Source organism: Stigmatopora nigra, chromosome 16 (assembly GCF_051989575.1).
Source record: "Stigmatopora nigra isolate UIUO_SnigA chromosome 16, RoL_Snig_1.1, whole genome shotgun sequence".
Classification (NCBI taxonomy): domain Eukaryota; kingdom Metazoa; phylum Chordata; class Actinopteri; order Syngnathiformes; family Syngnathidae; genus Stigmatopora; species Stigmatopora nigra.
The window spans coordinates 143,836-163,568 of NC_135523.1; the positions used below are offsets into that span (position 1 = coordinate 143,836).

At 62.0% G+C, this 19,733-nt stretch overlaps 2 protein-coding genes across 4 annotated transcripts; both read right to left on the reverse strand.

Annotated features, from left to right (window-relative positions):
- Positions 1 to 229: 229 nt before the first annotated feature.
- Positions 230 to 14,557, reverse strand: LOC144209954 (piezo-type mechanosensitive ion channel component 2-like). 2 transcript variants are annotated; one of them, XM_077736529.1, is made up of 54 exons: positions 14,201 to 14,557; positions 13,671 to 13,766; positions 12,875 to 12,982; positions 12,758 to 12,800; positions 12,490 to 12,628; positions 12,245 to 12,383; positions 11,944 to 12,157; positions 11,712 to 11,859; positions 11,512 to 11,625; positions 11,349 to 11,454; positions 10,900 to 11,279; positions 10,674 to 10,782; positions 10,390 to 10,607; positions 10,147 to 10,295; positions 9,957 to 10,035; positions 9,773 to 9,867; positions 9,278 to 9,707; positions 9,020 to 9,190; positions 8,824 to 8,937; positions 8,537 to 8,737; positions 8,247 to 8,451; positions 8,058 to 8,159; positions 7,808 to 7,988; positions 7,626 to 7,712; positions 7,383 to 7,539; positions 7,160 to 7,256; positions 6,915 to 7,080; positions 6,753 to 6,842; positions 6,577 to 6,665; positions 6,441 to 6,506; positions 6,233 to 6,357; positions 6,041 to 6,167; positions 5,916 to 5,975; positions 5,690 to 5,856; positions 5,317 to 5,627; positions 5,056 to 5,241; positions 4,811 to 4,912; positions 4,568 to 4,724; positions 4,317 to 4,499; positions 4,106 to 4,247; positions 3,943 to 4,039; positions 3,719 to 3,866; positions 3,553 to 3,640; positions 3,318 to 3,444; positions 3,062 to 3,220; positions 2,792 to 2,939; positions 2,524 to 2,712; positions 2,374 to 2,466; positions 2,136 to 2,302; positions 1,933 to 2,049; positions 1,787 to 1,866; positions 1,466 to 1,712; positions 1,108 to 1,249; positions 230 to 1,000 (listed from the first exon to the last, which is right to left on the reverse strand). In XM_077736529.1, the coding sequence occupies exons 1-54, from the start codon at positions 14,265 to 14,267 to the stop codon at positions 899 to 901; spliced, it is 7,824 nt and encodes a 2,607-aa protein (XP_077592655.1). In that variant the 5' UTR covers positions 14,268 to 14,557; the 3' UTR covers positions 230 to 898. The 2 variants fall into 2 exon arrangements, with proteins under 2 accessions (XP_077592655.1, XP_077592654.1); XM_077736528.1 differs by having other exon boundaries at positions 5,690 to 5,859.
- Positions 14,558 to 14,876: 319 nt separating this feature from the next.
- On the reverse strand, positions 14,877 to 19,559 carry sycp2l (synaptonemal complex protein 2-like). 2 transcript variants are annotated; one of them, XM_077736078.1, is made up of 24 exons: positions 19,352 to 19,559; positions 18,664 to 18,783; positions 18,484 to 18,597; positions 18,291 to 18,392; positions 18,193 to 18,226; positions 18,001 to 18,080; positions 17,855 to 17,943; positions 17,739 to 17,773; positions 17,506 to 17,648; positions 17,384 to 17,436; positions 17,272 to 17,317; positions 17,106 to 17,198; positions 16,970 to 17,045; positions 16,760 to 16,905; positions 16,583 to 16,676; positions 16,460 to 16,512; positions 16,311 to 16,377; positions 16,180 to 16,247; positions 16,078 to 16,111; positions 15,595 to 15,986; positions 15,427 to 15,521; positions 15,250 to 15,349; positions 15,069 to 15,127; positions 14,877 to 14,997 (listed from the first exon to the last, which is right to left on the reverse strand). In XM_077736078.1, exons 1-24 carry the CDS (start codon positions 19,382 to 19,384, stop codon positions 14,937 to 14,939), a joined length of 2,187 nt encoding a protein of 728 aa, XP_077592204.1. In that variant the 5' UTR covers positions 19,385 to 19,559; the 3' UTR covers positions 14,877 to 14,936. The 2 variants fall into 2 exon arrangements, with proteins under 2 accessions (XP_077592204.1, XP_077592203.1); XM_077736077.1 differs by having other exon boundaries at positions 17,103 to 17,198.
- Positions 19,560 to 19,733: the final 174 nt, after the last annotated feature.

The window sequence follows — 19,733 nt, forward strand, 5'->3', positions numbered from 1 at the left end:
GGGCTCCGGCTGGAAGCCCGTGGAAACCTCGGCGTGGAGACGTTCCGTCTGACGTCCGGGGCGCTCCCGCTTCCCGCAAGTCGGGGACCTGGCGGGGGAAAAGCGAGGGACAAAGGTCATCCCCCAAGGCCAGAGCGGTGGACGGAGACGGGAAGACGTCGGCCGAGGAAGAAGAAAGGCCAAGGGGCGAGGACCCCCATAAAAAGCACTCAGGCCAGGCCACAGAGCCTCGTTAGTCAAGTTCCTCTTTATGTTTTTGCTCAGGTTTTAGCAAACAAAAGTTGTCTCGGGTGTCGCCAACGGACCCCGGCGCTTCCATTTTGGAAACAAAGGGAAAATAAACAAAGACGTCCTGGGCTGTCCAAAAGTCAACATTCCCTTTAGCTCCGTGCTTAGCACATGCTAGCACCTTCACTTCAGCTGCTTTTTCATTTGACAGAGGGTGGATATATATGGGGAGAAAAGCATGTATTTTACAAAGCCCTCGTGGCCTTCTATGTTGCCGTCCAAAAGGCTCCACTCAGGGAAAGCCACCATAAACAAACGGCGTCACCATAAACAAAGCCCCTAACCACTTCCGGACTAACGGGCAGAGGTGATGATGTCACTGCTGGAAATAAAATGCTCTTTTAAGAACGCTTCGGAGTCCAGTGGTCCTTTTTGTCAACGGGTGGCGGCATCCCAGCGCCACTTGAAAAATGGCCGTCCCGGCCAGAATTCCACTTTTGGCAGAGTTCGGCTTCAGTGCTTGAAATTTGTTTCCGGGAAAATTCCCGCGCTTTCCAGTTTCCAGGGCGCTCGGAAGAAGGCGGCCCCGTGCGGACTGGCCTTGTGCCCGTTGCCTTGGCCCAGACGGCGGACGCGTTCCAAACGTCCGGGGACCTTTTGCCGGCGTCCCTCAGCGCCTGGTCCACTTGATCAAAGTCTCCGGCGAGCGGTACAAGAAGATGAGTTTGGCGTAAAGCTCCTCTTCCAGCTCCAGTTCGCCCGTCTCTCGTACCTGGGAAAAGAGGAGGAGGGAGGCCGTGAGCCGGAGGCCGTGAGCCGGAGGCGCTCGCAGACCCTGGAGGGCGGCGGCGGCGGCGGCGATGGCGGCGCGGACGCTACCAGGAAGATGTCGGTGCAGAGTTTGAGGATGCGGTCCACGCAGGGCAGCTCCTCGAACATGATGGAGTGACTGATCCCGCTGAAAAATTCACGCACAAACTTGCCGATGACCAACACCACCGAAGCGTACAATCCCATGATCCTGCCGGGAAAGCCACAGAGTGAGACAGGACAGACGCTTAACAAAGTACCACCTGCAGCGGGGGCCGGCGGCCAAGCCGAAGAGCCCTCTCCCGTCATCATTTGATTTGATTCAGTTGTGCTAGAAGAGGGCGGGAGAAAGCCTGGATTGTGGGAGGGGCTCTCCGGGACCGGACTTGGCCACCACCCCCTGACCTAAAGCAAGCAGTGTCCGTACCCGTATCCGGCCAGGAAGCCCAGACTGGGCGGACTGACTTTGTCGCTGAAGACAAAGAGCTGGAGCCCCGCCTCTCTCCTGCCGTCCGCCGCCGGCGCTTTCGCCGCCGCTGTCGCCGCCGCCGCCGAACCCCCTCCCAGACGTACGATGCCGGGAGGCGGTTGGTCGACGATCCACCATTCCCGCACCTCTTGGCTCTCGTTGGCCGTTCGCTCCAGGGACAAGGAGATGTCTTTGTAGCGGCCGTCTGACGTCGGGGGGGGGGGGGACATAGTCAACGGGGTGCGCTCCAGAAGCGGCACCAGGGCGACCGTTTATAACCTGGGTACAGCTGCTCAATGGGCTTGGCGTTGGAATCGCTGGGAGCTCGCAGGAACGCCGGCAACACGCCGTCGATCACCCTAGAAGCAAAAACGCCCGGTGGGTGAGTCGGCGGCAAAAGCTGGACTCCCAAAGGCCTCACTCACACGGGGAGGGCCCTGGTTCCGTTCAGCAGCTGGATCAGTTCCAATCGGGTGCGATCGCTCAGGTAGATCACGTGTTTCCCCGAGGCCAGCTCCGCCTTGGCCCCCAGACTTAAGTTCCTGCTTAAGAAAGGGAGACGGTGGCCTCGGGGGGGTCAGAGTAGCTCCGACCGGGGCTCCTTTGTCCAGGAAAAGGGAAGCGGTACCTCTGAACGGTCCAGGACAAGGTCAGGGGAAAGTGGTCCAGGTCCAGCACCTGGCTCAGGTAGCGTCTACTGGGCGGACTGATGGTCCACAGGGAGTTGCTGCTCCCCTGCAGCTCGGCCACCGTCACGTCCTCGTGAGTGTAGGCTTCCAGAAACTGCAGGGCGCTCTGGGGGCCAAGGTCAAGGTCAAGTACCTTACTGCCTTCCGACCCCGAGCCTTACCCGAAGCGGGCCTTACCGGGGTGTAACTGTAGGAAGCCACGAAGGCTCCAAAGTCCTCTTCCGTCAGCTCTTTCAGCTGGTTTTGTTGCGCGCTCATGGTGAAGATGGGCTGACGGGCGGCAAGGGTTAAGTCTGGGCTGCGGGCCGGCCCGGGCGCCGCCTTTACCTGGAATCCGCCGAGGGTGACGGTCAGGGAAACGTCCAGCGGTCGGTTGACCACCCCGGCCACCGACTTGACCAGGGACATGAAGAGCAGCGGGAACCAGACGATGCAGATGAGCAGCAGAACGATCAAGCCTCCCATGCCGTACTTGACCACCCGTTTCTTCTTCTGCCCGCGAGGCTGGGGGTACCTCTGGAGACGGCCAACAAACAAACAGACAGACAGACAGATAGACAAATAGGAGGTTGACGGGCCGGCCGCCGCCACCGACCTTCTCCGACTCCCGCCAACACTTTAAGACGAAGCAGTGGGCGTAGACGTCTTCCACGCAGATCCAGGAGGACAGAGACAAGGTGGTGTCGGTCCAAACCCAGTCCATCACTGCCCGCAGCTCGGTGAGGAAAGGAACTAGACGGAAACTGCACCGGGGGAAAGGTCAGCCGGCCCGCGCTCGGAGCCGGCCCGCGCTCGGAGCCGGCCCGCGCTCGGAGCCGACCCGCGGTCGGAGCCGGCTTGGAACCGCCGCACCTTCCCTACTTACCCCTGGAACAGGAAGAGGTTGAGGTAGTTGTGGCTCTTGGTCAGAAAGTTGCCCAGAACCCGCGTGGGATAACCCGAGCGAATCTGATACGCCGACAGGCCAAAGTAAATGCATTTGACAAAGTACCACAGCTGAGCCACCAAGTTGTGGTTGAAGCGTCTAGGGCGACAGGCACACGGACAAACGCTTTAAAGCCTCAAAGCGCTGGGACCGCTGGGACCGCTGGGACCGCTGGGACCGGGCGCCAAACCTTCACCTTTCCGTCACCGTGGGCAGGATGAAAAACATCCAAAAGTGGATTCCCAACACCAAGATGACTTGGAAGACCAACTTTCCCAGCACCGTCTTTCTCAGATACAGCGCTCGGTCCACGACCATGGTACCTGCCGACGTCGGGGCGGACGTCAGGCGGACCGACGTCAGGCGGACCGACGTCAGGCGGACCGGCGTCAGGCGGACCGGCGTCAGGCACCCTCGACGCCCCCACCTACCGAACTGGATCAGAACCATCACCAGGAAGGCTTCGGGAACTTGGTCCTCCGAGAGCGAGGAAGTGATGTCGGCCGCCGCCGAGTGTTTCTGAGCGGTCGCAGGGAACGAGGCGTGAAGGGGGCGCTCTTTGGCCGTCCGGCCGGCCGCTCAAAGAGCGTCGCCTACCCCGAAGGCCCAGAAGCCAAAGACGATGACGATAAAGTCCACGGTGTCCGCCAGGAACATGAGGACGTAAACGTCCGTGACGGCGCTGTATTCCGGTTGGACCAGGGCTTGGAAGAACTGACTGACCGGACGGTAGAGGGACTTGCACCTGCAAGACTTTGCTCGTGGGAAAAAGGAAGGTAGGGACGGAGAGGGCGGTTTCCGCCCGCGTAAGCTTGGCCTACCTGCTGACGCAGTAGCGCTTGCAGCGGATGGACATTTCCAGCAGTTTGTCCAGGAACAACTCCACCTTACTCAGCTCTTCTGTAGAATTCAGGCTGCCTGAAAACAAGCAGGTTCCAACGTTCAACATGTCTGCCGGATCGGCACAGGCGCCTTCCCTTTTACCTGTGGGCGAGTACACCTGGGAGGAGCTCCATCGGGCCCGCCCGACGCCTCCGCCGCGCGCCGAACCCGGGCTCGATTCTGCTCGCCCGTCGTCGTTGCGTTCGGGCCCGGGGGAGACGGTCTGGTCCCAAAGTCCGTGGCACTGATCCAGAAACAAAGGCATCTTGGGAATCGGGCTCTGGCGACGCCGGGTGGCTGGGGCGGGACGCACCTTCAGGATGGCGCGGTGGTAGAAGAGGGCCAGCAGTTGCAGCAGGTCGTACAGGACGTAACCTTCCTTCTTCTCCACCCCCAGGATGTTGGGTGGGTGGAAGGGCTTGGAGCGGTCCAACTCTAGTTTCTGGTTGAAGGGAAAGAACCCAAACTGGAAGAAATACTTGATCACGATGGTCACCTGGGGGCGGAGAGGAACGGCGGGTCAAGACGGCGCCGGTAACCCGACCGGCCGGCCACGGCACGAACCTCCGTGTAGACGATGGCCGTCATCCAGAAGGTCTTGCTGGGTCGCGGCACCGACAGCGTGGCCCACAGGAACACCAGGACGGGAAGGACCAAGGTCAGGCAGCTGGCAGACACCACGTGGTTCAAGACGATCACCAGGTAACACACCGTCTCGGACCTGCCGCCGTCCGGAGTCGGGGTTAGCTTTGAGCCGGGCGCCGGTGGTCCCGCTTGCCGCCGGTGGTCCCGCTTGCCGCCGGTTACCTGGCCGCCAGGATGTTGTACAAGGCGTAGCACAGCTGGAGCAACTGCGGTTGGTTGCCGTAGAATGCGTCCGACGCCTCCAGCTCGGCGTTTTGGAAAGTCCTGCCCCAGAGACGAGCTCCGGTCAGGCGGGCGCCTCCCGACGCCACGCCACGCCTCCCGACGCCAGGCCTCCCGACGCCACGCCACCTGACGCCACGCCTCCCGACGCCACGCCTCCCCACGCCACGCCCCCCCCCCCTCACCTGTTCTTCAGCAGCTCGCTCGCCGTCGGCTCCCGGGGACGCGATGGCGACAGGCAGGAAGCCGAGGCGCAGCCGGAGAGGAGATGGCCCTTCTCCGCTAAGGGCCGCCCGCGCCGTCCCGTCTCGCCCGTGCTCTTCCCGGAGGCCTCCTCGCCACTTTCCGCGTCTCGGATGTCCGGAGCCGGGCTGTAAGTAAGGCGGATGTGTCCGTGAGGCCTTCGGGGGTTGACTCCCTCAACCCGGGCGGCAGATGGTACCCACCCGCGCTCGTCCCGGTCCGAAGAGGAAGACGAGGCCACCCTCTCGGTCCGGCTCAATTTGGCCCGGCGGCGACGACGTCCGGCGGCCGCCAGGCATTCGGCGCAGTCCCCCTTGGGAAGGAGCGCCAAGGCCGACGATCGGTCGGCGCTCGGGCTTCCCGCCGGCCGCGTCTCCCCCTCTTCCGCATCCGCGTCGGCCCTCCTGCCCTCCTCCTCGGAAGCGCCGCCGCCGTCTGTTCCCAATTGGCCGGAGCTCCTCATCATCTGTTCCTGGTAGTACGCGTGGATGGCCTCCCTGGACGGCGCTCCACCCTGAGGAGAGAGCGGCGGACGCTCGGAACTCTGGACGGGACCCCCGCGGAGGACCCCCTCACCTGCTTGGCCTGTTGCGTCAGCATGCAGCGCTCCACGCGCAGGACGGTGGAGATGGCCACGTGTTCGCGACACAGTCCGGCGAGCCAAGCGGTCAGCGAGTCCAGCAGAGCCGAGAGCAGGACCCAGCAGAAGCGGAGGATGTTGGCGGCCCGGTGCAAGACGGTATCTGCTGGGGAAAGGGGGCCGTCAAAGGCCTGCGGACCGGCAAATTCCAGCTCCGCCTACCCGGTCCGTCCTCCTTGCTCTCCTCGCCGCGGTCTTCCGGGTCCTCGGCGGCGTCGGGCGCTGGGGAGAGCGGCGGCGCTTTCAAGCCGGTGGCTTTTTCTTTGGAGCGGAAAAGAAAAAAGTACTTGATCGGCGTTCTCCTCCGCCGGGCTGGCCCGACCGGGCCTCGCTCCTCCGCTCGGGCTTCTTGGCTTTCTTGTGGCGAGCTCGCAGGGCCGTACGGGAGTCCGTGATCCAGGCGTGGTAGACAAACTGAGGAGGCGGAGGAGAGAGTTACATTTCCTAAAAAAAGAGGCCCTGGGCGGGAGGGAGAGCACCTGAAAGGCTGACTTGTCGTCGTCCTCCTCCTTCTTTTTCATGTCCTCCTCCTCCTCCATCTGCTCCTCCTCTTCGTCTTCCTGGCTGTCGCTCTCAAAGAGAAAGTAGTCGCCGCTCCTCACCACTGCGGCGGCGGCGGCAGACACAGTGCTTTAGTTTGAGCTGGCAGACGCCATCTTGGCCCGTCGGCGAGCGAATGCCACTGACTGGAGGCGTGGTTGACCCACGGTCTCCACCAATCCCCTTGCGTTTTCCCTTTGGCCTTTTCTCGGCCTGCAAAAGGGGTGGAGTTTAGACGCCGGCCTCCCCGGGTATCCCGACGGGACGGACGAGACGGGCGCACCGTCGCCACGGGAACTCTTCTGGGTCAAAGTCAGCATTTTCTCTTTTCCTCGGCGGAACTTCTGCTGCCGGCATTTAATCCTCTCCATCCTGGAACGCACGGGGGCGGACGGCGGCGCCCGTTGGCGTGGCGGCGGCGGACAGAGAGGCATGGTCACGGCGGGAGGGGGCCCTTACTGTTTTTTCAGGAGGTCCATGGACATCTTCTCCACCTCCAGTCTGGCTCTCACCGCCTTCACGGTGGAGGCCTGGAAAAGTTCGGCCCCCCTGCACGACACGCCCAATGATTCCCAATGGTGGTGGTTCAAATTTGGGAAATATGGGAAGGGCCTTTCCTACCTGGAGGCCAGCAGTTGCGTATTTTGCAGGTCCAGAACCACGTAGAGGAAGTAGTGACTCCGGAAGACCCGGCGTTGCAGTAAGAGGAAGCAGAAGCAGACGCCGTCCCAGACGATTCCCGCCTCGTCGCTGGGCAGTTCGCATTGTTTGCTGCTCTCTTGCTCCGCTGGACAGAGCACAAGGCGCGGGTGGGCGGGTGGGCGTATGGGTGAGTGGAAGGAAAAAAGGATGGACGGCCTTCTCACGCTTGGCGTATCCCCGGATGGTGCAGGCCAGGCTGAAGAGCTGAACCAGCCAGCAATGCTTGAGCACCAGCGACTTGATGAAACCGCACGCCAGGATCTGCGCGCATTCCAAAGCTGTGCCGGAGTCGGGTCCTTCCAGTCGGGACTTGCTGGAGTCGGCCGATCGGGTCCCCGTCGGCGCCCCGCCGGCGGGTCCCCGTCGGCGCCCCGCCCACCCACCTACCGACAGGACGTTCTTCATGGTGATGACAAAGACGTTGTAGCCGATCAGGCAGTCCCAGTAGAGCAGGATGGATGGCACGGGTTTCAGCAGCAGCTCTCCGCCCACCAACAGGAAGTAGAAACACGCCACCAGGTAGCCCATACAGAAAATGCTGATCCTGCCAGAGGTGGCCAGTCAAGCCAAAGCCAGCGACATTTCGGAGCCGTCCCTCCCCGCCCCCCCGTCGGGCTCCGACGGACCCACCTGGTGGTTCCGGTGATGAAGATGATGGTGAGCACGAACCAGAACATGTAGCTGAAGATGATGATCTTCAGCATATCCAGGTAAGACCTGCGCACGCCGTCCGAAAGGTCAGAGACGGACGTCCGAGAACACCGAGGGAGGGAGGGAGGGAGGGAGGGAGGGACCGGGGCGCCGCCGCTCGCCTGCACAGCGTGAAGTCGGGCACGGCGCAGAGGCGGAGCCTGGCGGCGCCGTCGTCCCCGCCGTCCACGTGGTCCACGTCCGGCTCGCCGTTGTCCCCCGCCAGCGCCCGGAAAAGCGGGTCGCGCTCGTCCCGGAAGACGCCCAGCTGCAGCGAGGCGGCCAGCGCCAGCAGGAAGTCGTCTGCGGCGGAAAGGCGGAGTTGGGCCGGGGCGGGGCCGGGCCGGCGCCAGACCCCCACCCGCCACTTACAGAGGAGGAAGAGCGGGTTCGGGGGCGTCAGGTGATCCGGCAGGAAGAGCCACTTCACCACGTTGGAGTCCACGTCGGACGTGGGCGGCCGCCACGGGTAGTCTGCGGCGGCGTTCCGACGGACCTTTTCAACGGGCTGCCGTTCGCACGCCCCGGCGGCAAAAGAGAAAAAAAGTCCCCCCCACTCACCTTTGCAAGCGGCCGGCGGGTATCCCACGCACAGCAGGTACTGGAAACACAGGAGGCCCGACAGGAAGTAGCAGTACTTGGACCACACCCGGCCCATCCGCTTCCGGCTGCGCCTGGACAGCACGCCGATGAGCCCCAGGGCGTGGCCCACGGCAAACAGGTCCATCCGCTGACCGATGGCGTTGACCGCCAGCAGGAAGCAGGTCTGACGGGGGAGACGGGCGGACGGTTGGCACGCTGGGGGCACGCTGGGGGCACGCCGGGGCGGCGTCGTCTCGGCGACGTCTCACCTCCAAGCCAAACTTGTAAAAGAAATAGTTGAGGAAATATTTTCCGCAGCTGGCCAAATCTCGGTCCAGGTGACGCCTGGCCACGTCGTGGAACAGAGTCCTGCTGGGGGGCGGGACTTTGTTGGCGCGGAGGCGGTACAGTTGCTGATGTCTGGAAACGGTCACCTCCAAGGCCAGCAGCGCCAGCAGCGTCAGGTTGGGCTAACACACACACACACACACACACCATTTCACTCAGGTGAAGAGAAATGGCGGACCAAGGCTGGCCTTGCGGCGCTCCTTCTCACCCTCAGGTAGTCCAGCAGTTTGCCCTCATACTTGTAAAGGCCCACCCACTGGGCGGGATCAATGGGAGCGCCGTACAATCTGGAGGCAGACACGTCGCTGCTGGAGTTCCCTGGCTACACCACCACCACACGGAAGTCGAGAAAAACGAGTCTCAAACGGACGCACCGACAGACATCGGACGGACGTCGGCGTTACCGTGGTGCAGTTGAAAGTGTCCGGCTGGACAATGTTGAGCTGGTACACCATCTTACAAATGGCCACCACGCAGGTCCACACGGTGCAGACTCCAGCCAGCGGGGGGCGCCAGGCTCGGCAAGGTAGCGCCACCGCCACGCAGGCCACAAACAGAAGGTTGAACACGCACACCTGCAAAGACAGACGACAAGCGGGGCTGACAAAGACGGACGGACGGACGGACGGACGACGACGGCGGCGGCGGCGGGCCGCGCAGACCTCCTTGACGGAGATCCAGATCATGTAGGACGAGACCATTTTGACAATGTGCAGTTCCAGCAGCCACCACAGGAGGCGCTGGAGTCGCTGCAGAGACAGGAGGAGTCGCAGGAACAAGACGGAGAGGCGGTCCACCACCAAGCGCCAGGACACCGACGCCGCCGTGTCTTCCGAAAAACTCTCTTCCTCAAAAGTGTACGGGAACTCTTTTTCTTCCTCATCCTCCTCTTCATCTTCTTCCTCTCCTACTTGCTCCTCCTCTTCTTCTTCTTCTTTTTCTTCTTCTTCTTCTTCTTCTTCACCCGGTCTCCAGGTATCCTCCACCTCAGGCTCTTCTTCTGACGTGGCGCCTCCGTTCAGTCCCTCCTCAAAGAAGTGAGAAGCTCCTCCCACGGACACGTCCACGAGGCTGCCCTCGGCGTGCACCAACCTAAAGTACCGGAGGGACGGGGTGGGGGCGCGGCTCGAGACCGCGGGCCATGGATGGGATGTTACCTGGTGATGGTGCTGTTGTGCGTGTCCACCACGGTTTTCAGGTCGGTCAGTCGGAGGAAAGGCTCGTGGAAGTAGTGCAGGTGAACGATACACACCTGCTCCGTGGAAGCCAGTGTTAGCGTTAGGTTAAATGTGCCCACGTTAGGGCTAAAAAAAAAAGGCGTGTTATGTGGTCAATCGGCACCAGAAGGAAAGCCGTGGGGATGAAGATCCTGGTAAAGAGGACGGGAACGGAGAACTTTTCCAAACCCAAATCCTCCAACCTGGACAGAAGGAAGAGAGCAGAGGACGACGCTTAGAGAGCAGAGGAGGCCGAGCCGCAATTGGACGGCCAAGCCGGAATTGGACGGCCAAGCCGGAATTGGACGGCCCACCTGCGAGTGCTCAGTCCGGTGTAGTAGCTCCAGGTGTGGAGGGACGAGGGGAACTGGAAAGTGTAGATCAGGAAGAGGACCGACATGGAGTACACCACCACGGCCACCCAGAAGCCCCGCAACAAGGCCCGCCATTTCTCGTAGTTCAACTGCGGATGCGTGGGGATAGAGCGGGGGAGGGGGGGGCAGAGGTCAGATGGGCTCCCTCGCAAACACGCCGGCCGGCCGGTGGATATTCCCCACCTGGTAGAGGGCCACGCAGCACAAGAACATCACCATGTAGATGACCTTGTAGGCCACGATCTTGCCTTCGAAACTGACAAAGAAGAACATGGTGCCGCAGACGTAAATCCAGTATTTGACGAACATGCGGGTCACCGCCGCCACCAGGGCGTCCGTTCGGACGCCTCCCTTCATCTGGAGGACCTCCCGGTAGGAAATCTCCTCCATCTTCTCCGGGTCTGAGAAGCGGACGGGGAGGTGATCGGGGGGGGGTGCCCGTGGGGGGCCCCACGCGCCTCTCTTACCTCCGGCGTGGACGGCGACGGCGGACGGGCCGGAGTCGCCGGGCCGCCGCTCCCCCTTCTCGGCGCGAGCCTGCCGCAGCAGCACCCAGAAGGTCAGCAGACACACCAGCTGTCCAAAGCACGTGGTTAGGCGGGAGCGGCGGAGACAGAGGAGGCGACTTGTGAGCCGGCAAGGCCGGCCCCACGGCCGGCCCCACGGCCGGCCCCACGGCCGGCGCCCTCCTACCTTGGCGGCCAGCTCCCGGCAGGGGTCGTCCATTTTGGGAAAGAGTCCCGGCACCTGCCGGACGCCGGCGAAGCTGAAGACGTACTGCAGGAGCAGCAGGAGGTTGCCGTAGGCCACCAGCCAGGGCGAAGACGCCAGCGTGTAGCGCCGCCGATGGCGCGTCATCCACAGGGCGCACGACCACAGCAGCAGCGCGCACGTCAGCCACGACACGTAGGTGATGGACCAGGCCATCATGGCCACCAGGGCGCCCACGTAGCTCTGCCTCAGGAGGAAGCCCGACGCCGCCCAGGCCGCCGCCGACGACGACGACGACGCCGCCGCTTCCGAATCCTCCCGGCCCCAGCCGCCGTCTTCCGGCGCGCACGTCTCCAACGTGTCTGGGCGGGGGGGTCACACGGTCACCCGTGTCACCATCCCATCCGCCCGGAGGCCCAGATTTTGCTCACCCGAACGGCTGAAGGAGGAGCCCGGCGTGTCCGACTCCAAAGGCGTGCTCTGCGTGGGCGGGGCCAGAGACTCGCAGGGACTGTCCGGCCCCGAAGAATCCGGAGGCTGAAAAGAGCGCCGGTCAAGGCGAGCCCGCTAGCCATCCGAACGGGACTCGCGTACGTAGATGTAGTCTTGGCGGTCGTGGCTTTTCCTCCAGAGTTGTCGCCGGCGCTCCGCCGTCGACCGGCCGGCCGCGTCCTCGCCGGGCGTCTCGTCTTCGCCGCCGTCCAGCGTCTGGGAAAGGGGAGCCTCGGCCGTCACGCCACGGAAGGCGGCGGGCCCGTCTTCGGAGCGGAGGCCGGCCGGCCGGACGGACTGACCCGGTTCCGTCGCAGCCCCGCCACCACGTGGTAGAGCGTCAGGAGCGTCAGAGGGCTGACAAAGTGAAACCAGCGGAGTTCCGGGTTGACGCGCATCTTCCAGGGGGCGGCGCAGTCCACCGACACCAGAGGCACCAGGCCCAGAGCGCTGCGCGGTCCGACGGCGGTGTGAGTGTTAGCGGTGGCGGTGGCGGCGGCGGCGACCACCACTACGTCCCCGCCCACGCCCTACCCCGCCCAAGGGGCGTCGGGAAGCCACGCCTCCTGCAGCGACGGCAGCTGGTAGGCGTAGACCAGCAGAAAGTGGGCGGCGGAATAAAGCAGCGCCATCAGCGACAAACAGCGGAAGAAGGGGGCCGGGAAGCCGCCGCTCCAAGACCAGCGGCTGCACGCCACCTGAAAGGAAAGCAGGTAGGGGAGGGAGGAGAGGGACGGCAGCACCACGCCTGCCATTGGCCCCGGGAGGGACCGAGTGGTTAGCGCTCGGGTCGGTGGCCGGCCCACCGGGCGGGCGGGGGGGAGGCCCGGGTTACCCGTCAGTCCCAGCAGAAGCGTGAGGACAACTTTTCCCCCGGCCGTCACGCCGTTGGCGACCATCACCCCGGTCTTACGGAGCAGTTGTTCCACTTCGGCCAGGACCGGGTTCCCGCCGCTTTCGTCCCGGTGGGCTTCCTGCCGGTCACACCGGTTCCGGTCCGGTCACAAAAGGAGACGCTCAGAGCGGAGTGGCCCGCTCCTAACCAGGTTAGCAGAAGAAGAAATAGCCCAGAAAGCCCACCTGCCTCTCCGCCTCCGCCCGCGGCTGCGTTTGGGGGCCCCTCTTGGCGCTCAGCCTCCACGCCAGCAGGCCCACCAGCAGCACCCCCACGTCCGGGAGGACCACCCGCACGGCCGACGCCGCCCGGCTTCCCGTCAGACTGAAGGACGGACGGACGGCGGTCACGGGCGGCCAAAACGGGGACGGACGGCGGTCACGGGCGGCCAAAACGGGGACGGACGGCGGTCACGGGCGGCCAAAACGGGGACGGACGGCCGCCTCGGCTCACCTGACTAAGCCCAGCTGACTCAGGGCCTTTTGCCAGGTCGTGCCTGCAAACAGGGTTAGGCATAGTCAGAAGACGGAAGGACGGACGGACGGACGGACGGACCGACGCGTCTCTCACAGTTGTAGTCGGGCGCCATGGTGACGATGGTGATCTGGAAGAAGGTCTGGAAGAGCAGGAAGAGGAAACTGGACACGCAAACGGCGGTGACGCAGCGAGCGCCGTTGCCTAGGAGAACGACGGCCGGCGTTTTCAGAGCCGCCAAAGCAAGCCAGTCCCGGACCGCATTTGGAGCGGGCCCGGCCGGATTCCTGGCTTCCAAGCAGACAGGAAGCCCGCTGGCGCCGTGACTCATTGGGCAAATGGAGGGCCCGTCCCGTCCCATCCACCCCCATACCCCCCCCGCCCCCGACATGAACACGGCAAACGTGCGCATCTGCTGGGGAGTTTTCTTTGGCTTCCTCGGGAAGGAAGATGACACATGGCCCTCTTTCCTTTTCCCTCCTCAGCATGAGCTGGCGCACAACAAACAAATCGATGGGCGGCGCCGCTGCCGACATTATCCCGATGGCGCGTTTATTGATTGTTGGGGACGTGGGCCCCGTGTGTGTGTGTGTGGGTTAGGCCGCTCGCGCACGTCGCACGGGTGGGGCTGCCATACAAAAAAAAACCTCCACTTTGTTGTTCTCATTGCGAGTGTCGTCAAGTATCCATCCGCCTTCCGTACATTGTTGAATATAATGATTCATGTGGAGTTTATCATTAAAATGACACTAGTTTGACAATATTTGGGGAAACGGGAGGTTTCTTTTGCCACGGTGGGCATGGGCACGGGCTCCTCTCATCCCTTATAGTACGGCTAGCCCCCTCCACCCCCCTCAGCAATGTATATCATCAGGACGGGAAGGAGGGGTACCTGCGTCGAGGGCGTCGCCGGGTCGGGGCAGCAGCGGCAACGCCAGCAGCAGCAGGACGTAGACCAGCGAGAAGCCGTTGAATCGCAGCAAGGCGGCTGCGCACAAGGAAGGACAAGCGCTCAAAAGTCTCTCCTCTGCTTTCCAAATATTAGTACCAAATGACAGACAGTTGGTTAAAAGACAAAGTGAAAAATTGTTTCAAAAGGTATAACGCAACACAACTATCGGCTGGGAAAGTCCTGGCCAAGCCTCCATCTCCGCGTGTTGCCGCTAAATTCTTCAAGTCGCCTGAAATGAGGACGTGACTCGCGCCTCCCCGGGCCTCATTCGGACCGGACCGAACCCTTCTCGGTCAAAAAGGATCGGACGTCCTGGGTCAGCGAGCCAAAACATTGAGCCAATAGTCATTTTGTCCAATCTAGACTAGTGAGAGAGAAGAAGCCGCTTTGGAAAGCTCAACCTCGACGGCGACATTGACTTCATGAGAAAAAGAAGAAGAATTAGAAGAAAGAAAGTGTGGCGGTGGTACCTGCGGTGAGGCTGAGCGGCAGAAGCAGCCTGAAGATAAAGCCCAAGAGGAGCAGCCTGGACGACATCTTGAGCTAAAGAAGGACGGACGGCCAGTCCCGCTTCTGCTTCTGCTTCTGCTTCTGTGAATGTCCCGGTGTCAGAGGTGCGTCCACCCGCAGGGCAAAAGGAGCGCTGCCGTCAGCGCTGCCGTCAGCACTGCCACCTCCACCGGCATTTCGCACCGTGGAGAAAAGTGCTCCAAAGTTACTCTTGACAAACTCTTAAACGTGTTTTTCCTCGTCTTTGGACTGGGAAAGGCTCACCGGGGGCTACGCAGATGTTTTCAGACTCTTGTTTTTCTTTTTTTCCCTTCTTTTTTTCCTCCCTTTTTTTTCCTCTCTGACGAAATCAAGTGTCTGGCCCCGCCCCCCGCTCACCTTCTCAGCCAATTGGCGCCAGGAGGAGGCTCGCCAGCCCCACCCCGAGCCCCCCCCCCCCCCCTTCCCCAAAATATGACGGACGATTACAGGGTTACTTTGTTCGCCTGGACTCAGAGTGCCAAGAACCTTCCTTCCTTTTTTCCTTCCTTCCTTTAGTCACGCCTTCCATCTTTTTGTCAACTTTTTTTCACCAATTTCAACTCTGACACCGACGATAATGCCCGTCAGATTTTGTTTATCAATGACACAGACCCATTTCATTTGCCGTCATTTATTTTCAAATGAGAGGGGGAAGGTGGAGAAGGAAGGACAGCGTCACTCTTGGTGGTCCGGACGCAAACTCCGCCCCAGACTGGGGCTTTCCCTGGACCTCAACCTGGAATGGACACGGCCATTAGAGCCGGCCGCTGGCCGGGACTCCCCCCCAAAAAAAAATGGGACGCTCACCTCTGCTGGTGCTCGTCGCAAAAATCGGACAGTCGGCGCTTCTCGGACTGGAAAAAGTTCTGCAGTGAAAAAAAACAAAACACAATTCCCCCATTGTTTGTATAGGGGGCGTGGAGAAAATGCAATAAGGTGGGCTCCATCCATTTCTTGATTCGACGTCGTCGGTTCATTTCCCACTGACCGTCATTTGCGAGTACATGTTGTCCAGGTAGGCCGACGTTTCCCCCAAACACTTGAGCAGCTTCCAAAGAGACGTCTCAAAGTCCCGGAGGAGCGTCCACCTGCGCCAGCCAGCCGGCCGCCCGTCAAAAAGAGGCCGCGCGAACGGACGCACCGACGGCCCCGCGCCGGCCGGCACCTGTGCCGCCGGATGTCGTCGAAGAGCGAGTCCACGTGCTGTTGGAAGTCCCGCGGCGACGACGACACCTGGGCCCGGACCTTCTGCCGGCAGGCCTGAACAAACACTCGCAGTCAGGAAAAAAAGGCCCGGCGGCGCAAGAAGCCTCCGCCGGGATGGAAAGCCCACGTGGAAATGCTGCTCCAAGCTTCTCTTCAACGCTTCCAATGCATCCGTGATGCCGGAGGCCGTGTCCGACGGGGGCGTGGTGGGTCCGCTGGGCGTGGTGGGTCCGATGGGCGTGGTGGGTCCGATGGGCGTGGCGGGCTCGATGGGCGTGGCGGGCCCGTCAGACTCGGCCGGCTCTTCCACCTCTTCTTCCTCTTCTTCCTCTTCTTCTTCCTCCTCTGCCACAGCCATCACCACGGAGGGAGGCCCGGCCCCGCCCTCCGTCGACGCCACCTGTGGCTCCGGGTCCAAGTCCGGACTTTGACGGGCGAGGGCCGGACGGCGGTCTCCGGCCCGGATCAGACCGGCGGCCGACTCGCCGGCGGGATGGTCGCATTGGTTGGACAGGTAGCCTTTTCAAAACAGAAGACCAGCGCCGCTTTGGGACCCGCCCACAATCCGACAGTCCCATTTGAGACGGCTAGAGGCCGGGTTTTTTCAGACCTGATTCCGTTTTTCCGCCCGCAGCAGACTCGTCCTGCAAAGACACAAAGTCAAAGAGTCAGCGGGGTCGGGTGAACTCGGTCCAGTTTGCACAAGTCGTACCATTTGTATAGGAGAGAGGTTCAAGCTGTCCTCCCGAAAGATGGCCGGCTCCTCCTCGAACAGAACGCCTGAGAGTCGAATCCTCGGCTCAAACCGGGTGGGTGCCGACGCCGTCTGTCCCTGGCGCTTACCCGAGTCCTTTAAGGGTGTGGAGTGAATGACCCGTTGGAAAAGGACGTCCGCGCTGCTTCTGGAAATCTGCCGAGCGACGGAGGAGGTGGGCGGAGGTGGGGGGAGGTGATCGCGCCGCGCCGCCGTCCGGAGCCGTCCGGAGCCTTACCTTGAGAACGTTGTCGTCCTCGTCAGAGCTGCAGGGCGACGACAGGGGGAGAACTGCCGGGACACGTTACCGACCGGGAAAGGGTCAGCGGCGGGAGCTCGTCGTCATCTTCCCGGGACCCACCTTTCAGGGGAACGCGGGGCCTCTTTCTGCCACGTCGTCCCAGCGTCCCGGTCTCCGAGGGGGGGGCTCCCTCGGCCGGGTCCCGCCGGCCCGCCTGTCGGCGAGACAGGCAAATTGGACGGCCATCGGCGGTGGCCACCGGCGGCGGCAATCCCGGGCCCTTTGACTTTGGGGCACCTCTTGGGGAAAGACGCTGGCGGCGGCCGCCCGCAGCTCTTGCAGCAGGTGGGGCCGGAAGAGCAGCTCCACCCGGTGGCCCTTGACGCCCAGGTGCGCCAGGGGAACCTTCATCCGAACGCCCAGGACGGCCCAGGACCCGCCTCCTTCCGACGGAGTCGGCCCAGGTACGTGAAATCGTCGCAGTCGCGCAAGAGTGGTCGTACTCACCCTCCTCCTGCCGCACCTCCAGCCGGTAGTGCTCTACCTCCTCCATCAGAAGATGCACGGAACCCCACAGGAATCCCTGAAGGATGACACGCACGCTCAAACTACGGGACGGCCGGGCTTCCGGGGCAAACACCACCTCGGGCATGTCCACGAAAAAGGTGACGGATCGCGAGCCCAAGTTGAAGTCCACCCAGAACTCGTCCAGTTTCTCATCTTTGGGGCGGCAGAGCTCCAGAGCACAAAACAAAACAAAACAAGGTGACGGCGGGAGGACAAATGCCTCCGAGGCGGTTTTCCGTTACCTCGGTGGTCTCCAAGAAGGCTCGGAAGCACGGGAGGGTCCAAACCCTGAGGTGGGAGAAGGCCAAAAATAAACAACACGCTCGCCGGTGGACGGATGGACGACGAGCTCACCGTTCCCGGTCGTCGCGACGATCGTTGAGGAAGTTGAGGAAGCGGCGACAGTCCTGTGGGGGACGCGCAAGGGAAGAGGTCACGGCGGTCCCACGGCGCGGCGGACGGACACCTTGACGGACCAGCTCAAAGTCGCCGTCTTTGATGAGGCAGAAGGCTTCGGCCAGGTCGCCGCGGGAGAACCAGACGCCGGCGCGGGCCATGCGCTCCTTCCGGGGCGTCAGACGGCACAAGGCCTCCAGCAGGCTGGCCTGCAGCTCGTAGTCTGAAAGCAAAAGCGGCTCGGCCACAATGCCAACCCGACGACGACGACGACACGCCGCCGCCACGACGACGCCGCCGCCGGCTCGCTCACCTCCGACGGTGCGGAGGGTGGTGGCCACCGCCGACCTACAGAGGGAGGGACCGATTTGCCAATCTTCCGGTGTGCCAGCGCTCTAACTAGCGGGCGATGAACGTCGACGTGCTCACATCATCTCCTGAAGCTCCTTCCCCGATTGGATGCGCTTCTTCTCCTCTCTGCTCAGAGAATCCAGGATGATGTTGAAGGTTCTGGTGGCCTGCGAGAGAAAGGGCAACGGCAGGACCTCCCCGCGGCAGCGGGCGGCGCCGCTCACCTCCAGTCGGACGCCGTAGTGCAGACGGCCTTCCAGAAAGGTGTGCAGGAGCTCCAGGAGGATCACCGGCAGCTCCGAGTCTGACGGGAGGAGGGAGGGGAGGAAGGAAAGAAAGGTGACCCCACCGGACGCGGCGCCACCGGACGCGGCGCCACCGGACGCGGCGCCACCGGACGCGGCGCCACCCGTCACCTGAGCGATCTGGAGGACACGAGCGGCTGAGCAGCTGAAAGAGACAAAAGTCTTGAAGCCCGAAAAGCGGCCAAAAATGTCCGTCCGCCGTCATTCACCAGCAGGGTGTCGTAGAAGCTTTCCATCAGCGGGTTGTGGGCGGAGCTCCTCTGGTCGGCCGAGAGCAAACGATCGCGCAGCGTTTGGAACCACGACAGCACCTGAGGCCCACCGCAGGGTCGCCGCAGGGTCGCCGCAGGGTCGACGGAGTGTCGGCGGCGGGCTCCGTCGGGTTCCCGCCGCAAACCTTACCTGGTACGTGATGGCCAGGGCGAACAGGTTGCGAGCCGCCTCTTTGTCGTTCAGCAGAGTCTCCAGGGACTTGAGGACCACGTCCACGCGGCCAAAATCGGCCGAGCTCAGCCGCTGCGAGGCCAAGGGAGGGAGGCGTGACTCCTCTGGCGGCGTGGCTGCTCGTCGGCGGACGCTCACCTTGCGGACCAGCAGGCTCAGCCGAAAGAGCGTGGTGTCGGTCAAGCCCTCGTTGAGGAGCAAGCGAGCCAATCCAGACCATTCGCCGTCGGACAGGCACGCGTCCATCTCCGTCTCCAGCTGTCACGTCGGGGAAGCGTTTGACCGGCGCCACCGCGGGCGCGCACCAAAAAAGCCACCCGGAATAGAAGAGGGAAATACCCCCAATGACAAAATGGATAGGAAAATAAGGTGAAAGGAAGGGGAAATAACCCCAAATCCTCCAGGTAGCAAAGCTAATGTGCCAACTATTTGCATTGTGCCATTGATTCTCTTGTGACACACAATTGTGTTTTGTTTTCTATCCTCTGCATGTCTGAATGACGTCCCGACCAAGATGGCCGCCCCCGCCCCGTGTCGTGAGAGTCGGTTTTCAGGTGACTTAGTGACTAAGCCCTGAAAACCGACTGGCGTGGCTCACAATCACCAGTTAGGGGCGCTAAAACTCCAGTTCGGACGCCCGGCAAACGCCAAAATGGGTTGAGATTTTGTTTTCAACTTGGACCTGAACCGGTTCGGCAAAGTCGCTCAATGGGGAAAGTCCGAACAAGTCAGACGGTCATTCCACGTGACTTTCCTGCTTTTTCTAACCCAAAACGAGAGTGGAAGAGGGAGAAAGGAACCAGAAAATGACGAATGAGTGAGTTACCATTTTGTCAGCACGCAGGTGCAGCTCGTTCATGATTAGCGCATGCGCACGCGAAAGCCGGCGCCTCGCTTTAAATCCAAGTTGTGACGCTTGAACTTCGATCTCTGGGAGACACTTTTTTTTTCTCAGGCAAATCCCTAGATTGTCTTGCTCGTGTTTTTCAAAGAAGTTGGATGGGATTCATGAATGTATTGGTGGCAATGGACCGATCCATTTTGACGAGGGGCGGGGCTGAAAGAGCGTCAGCCCTCCCACTCTTAATCGATTGGATGTCTAGTCCAGCCGTGAACAACTTTCAACTTTGGGGGGGTTGTATTACCAGAGGGGGGGATTATGTTTTGGATGGACTTCAATACTTGTATCTGCGCGCTGCATCTGTCCA

Coding starts and splice junctions, on each gene's coding strand:
- LOC144209954 (XM_077736528.1), bottom strand. CDS start 14,267: ATGTCGTCCAGGCTGCTCCTCTTGGGCTTTATCTTCAGGCTGCTTCTG. Junction 12,801..12,874: donor CATGGCGCCCGACTACAACT/GTGAGAGACGCG, acceptor CCCTGTTTGCAG/GCACGACCTGGCAAAAGGCC. Junction 1,250..1,465: donor GGCTTCCTGGCCGGATACGG/GTACGGACACTG, acceptor CTTTCCCGGCAG/GATCATGGGATTGTACGCTT.
- sycp2l (XM_077736077.1), bottom strand. CDS start 19,384: ATGAACGAGCTGCACCTGCGTGCTGACAAAATG. Junction 17,046..17,102: donor TCGTGGACATGCCCGAGGTG/GTGTTTGCCCCG, acceptor GTCATCCTTCAG/GGATTCCTGTGGGGTTCCGT. Junction 14,998..15,068: donor TGCGACGAGCACCAGCAGAG/GTGAGCGTCCCA, acceptor TGTCCATTCCAG/GTTGAGGTCCAGGGAAAGCC.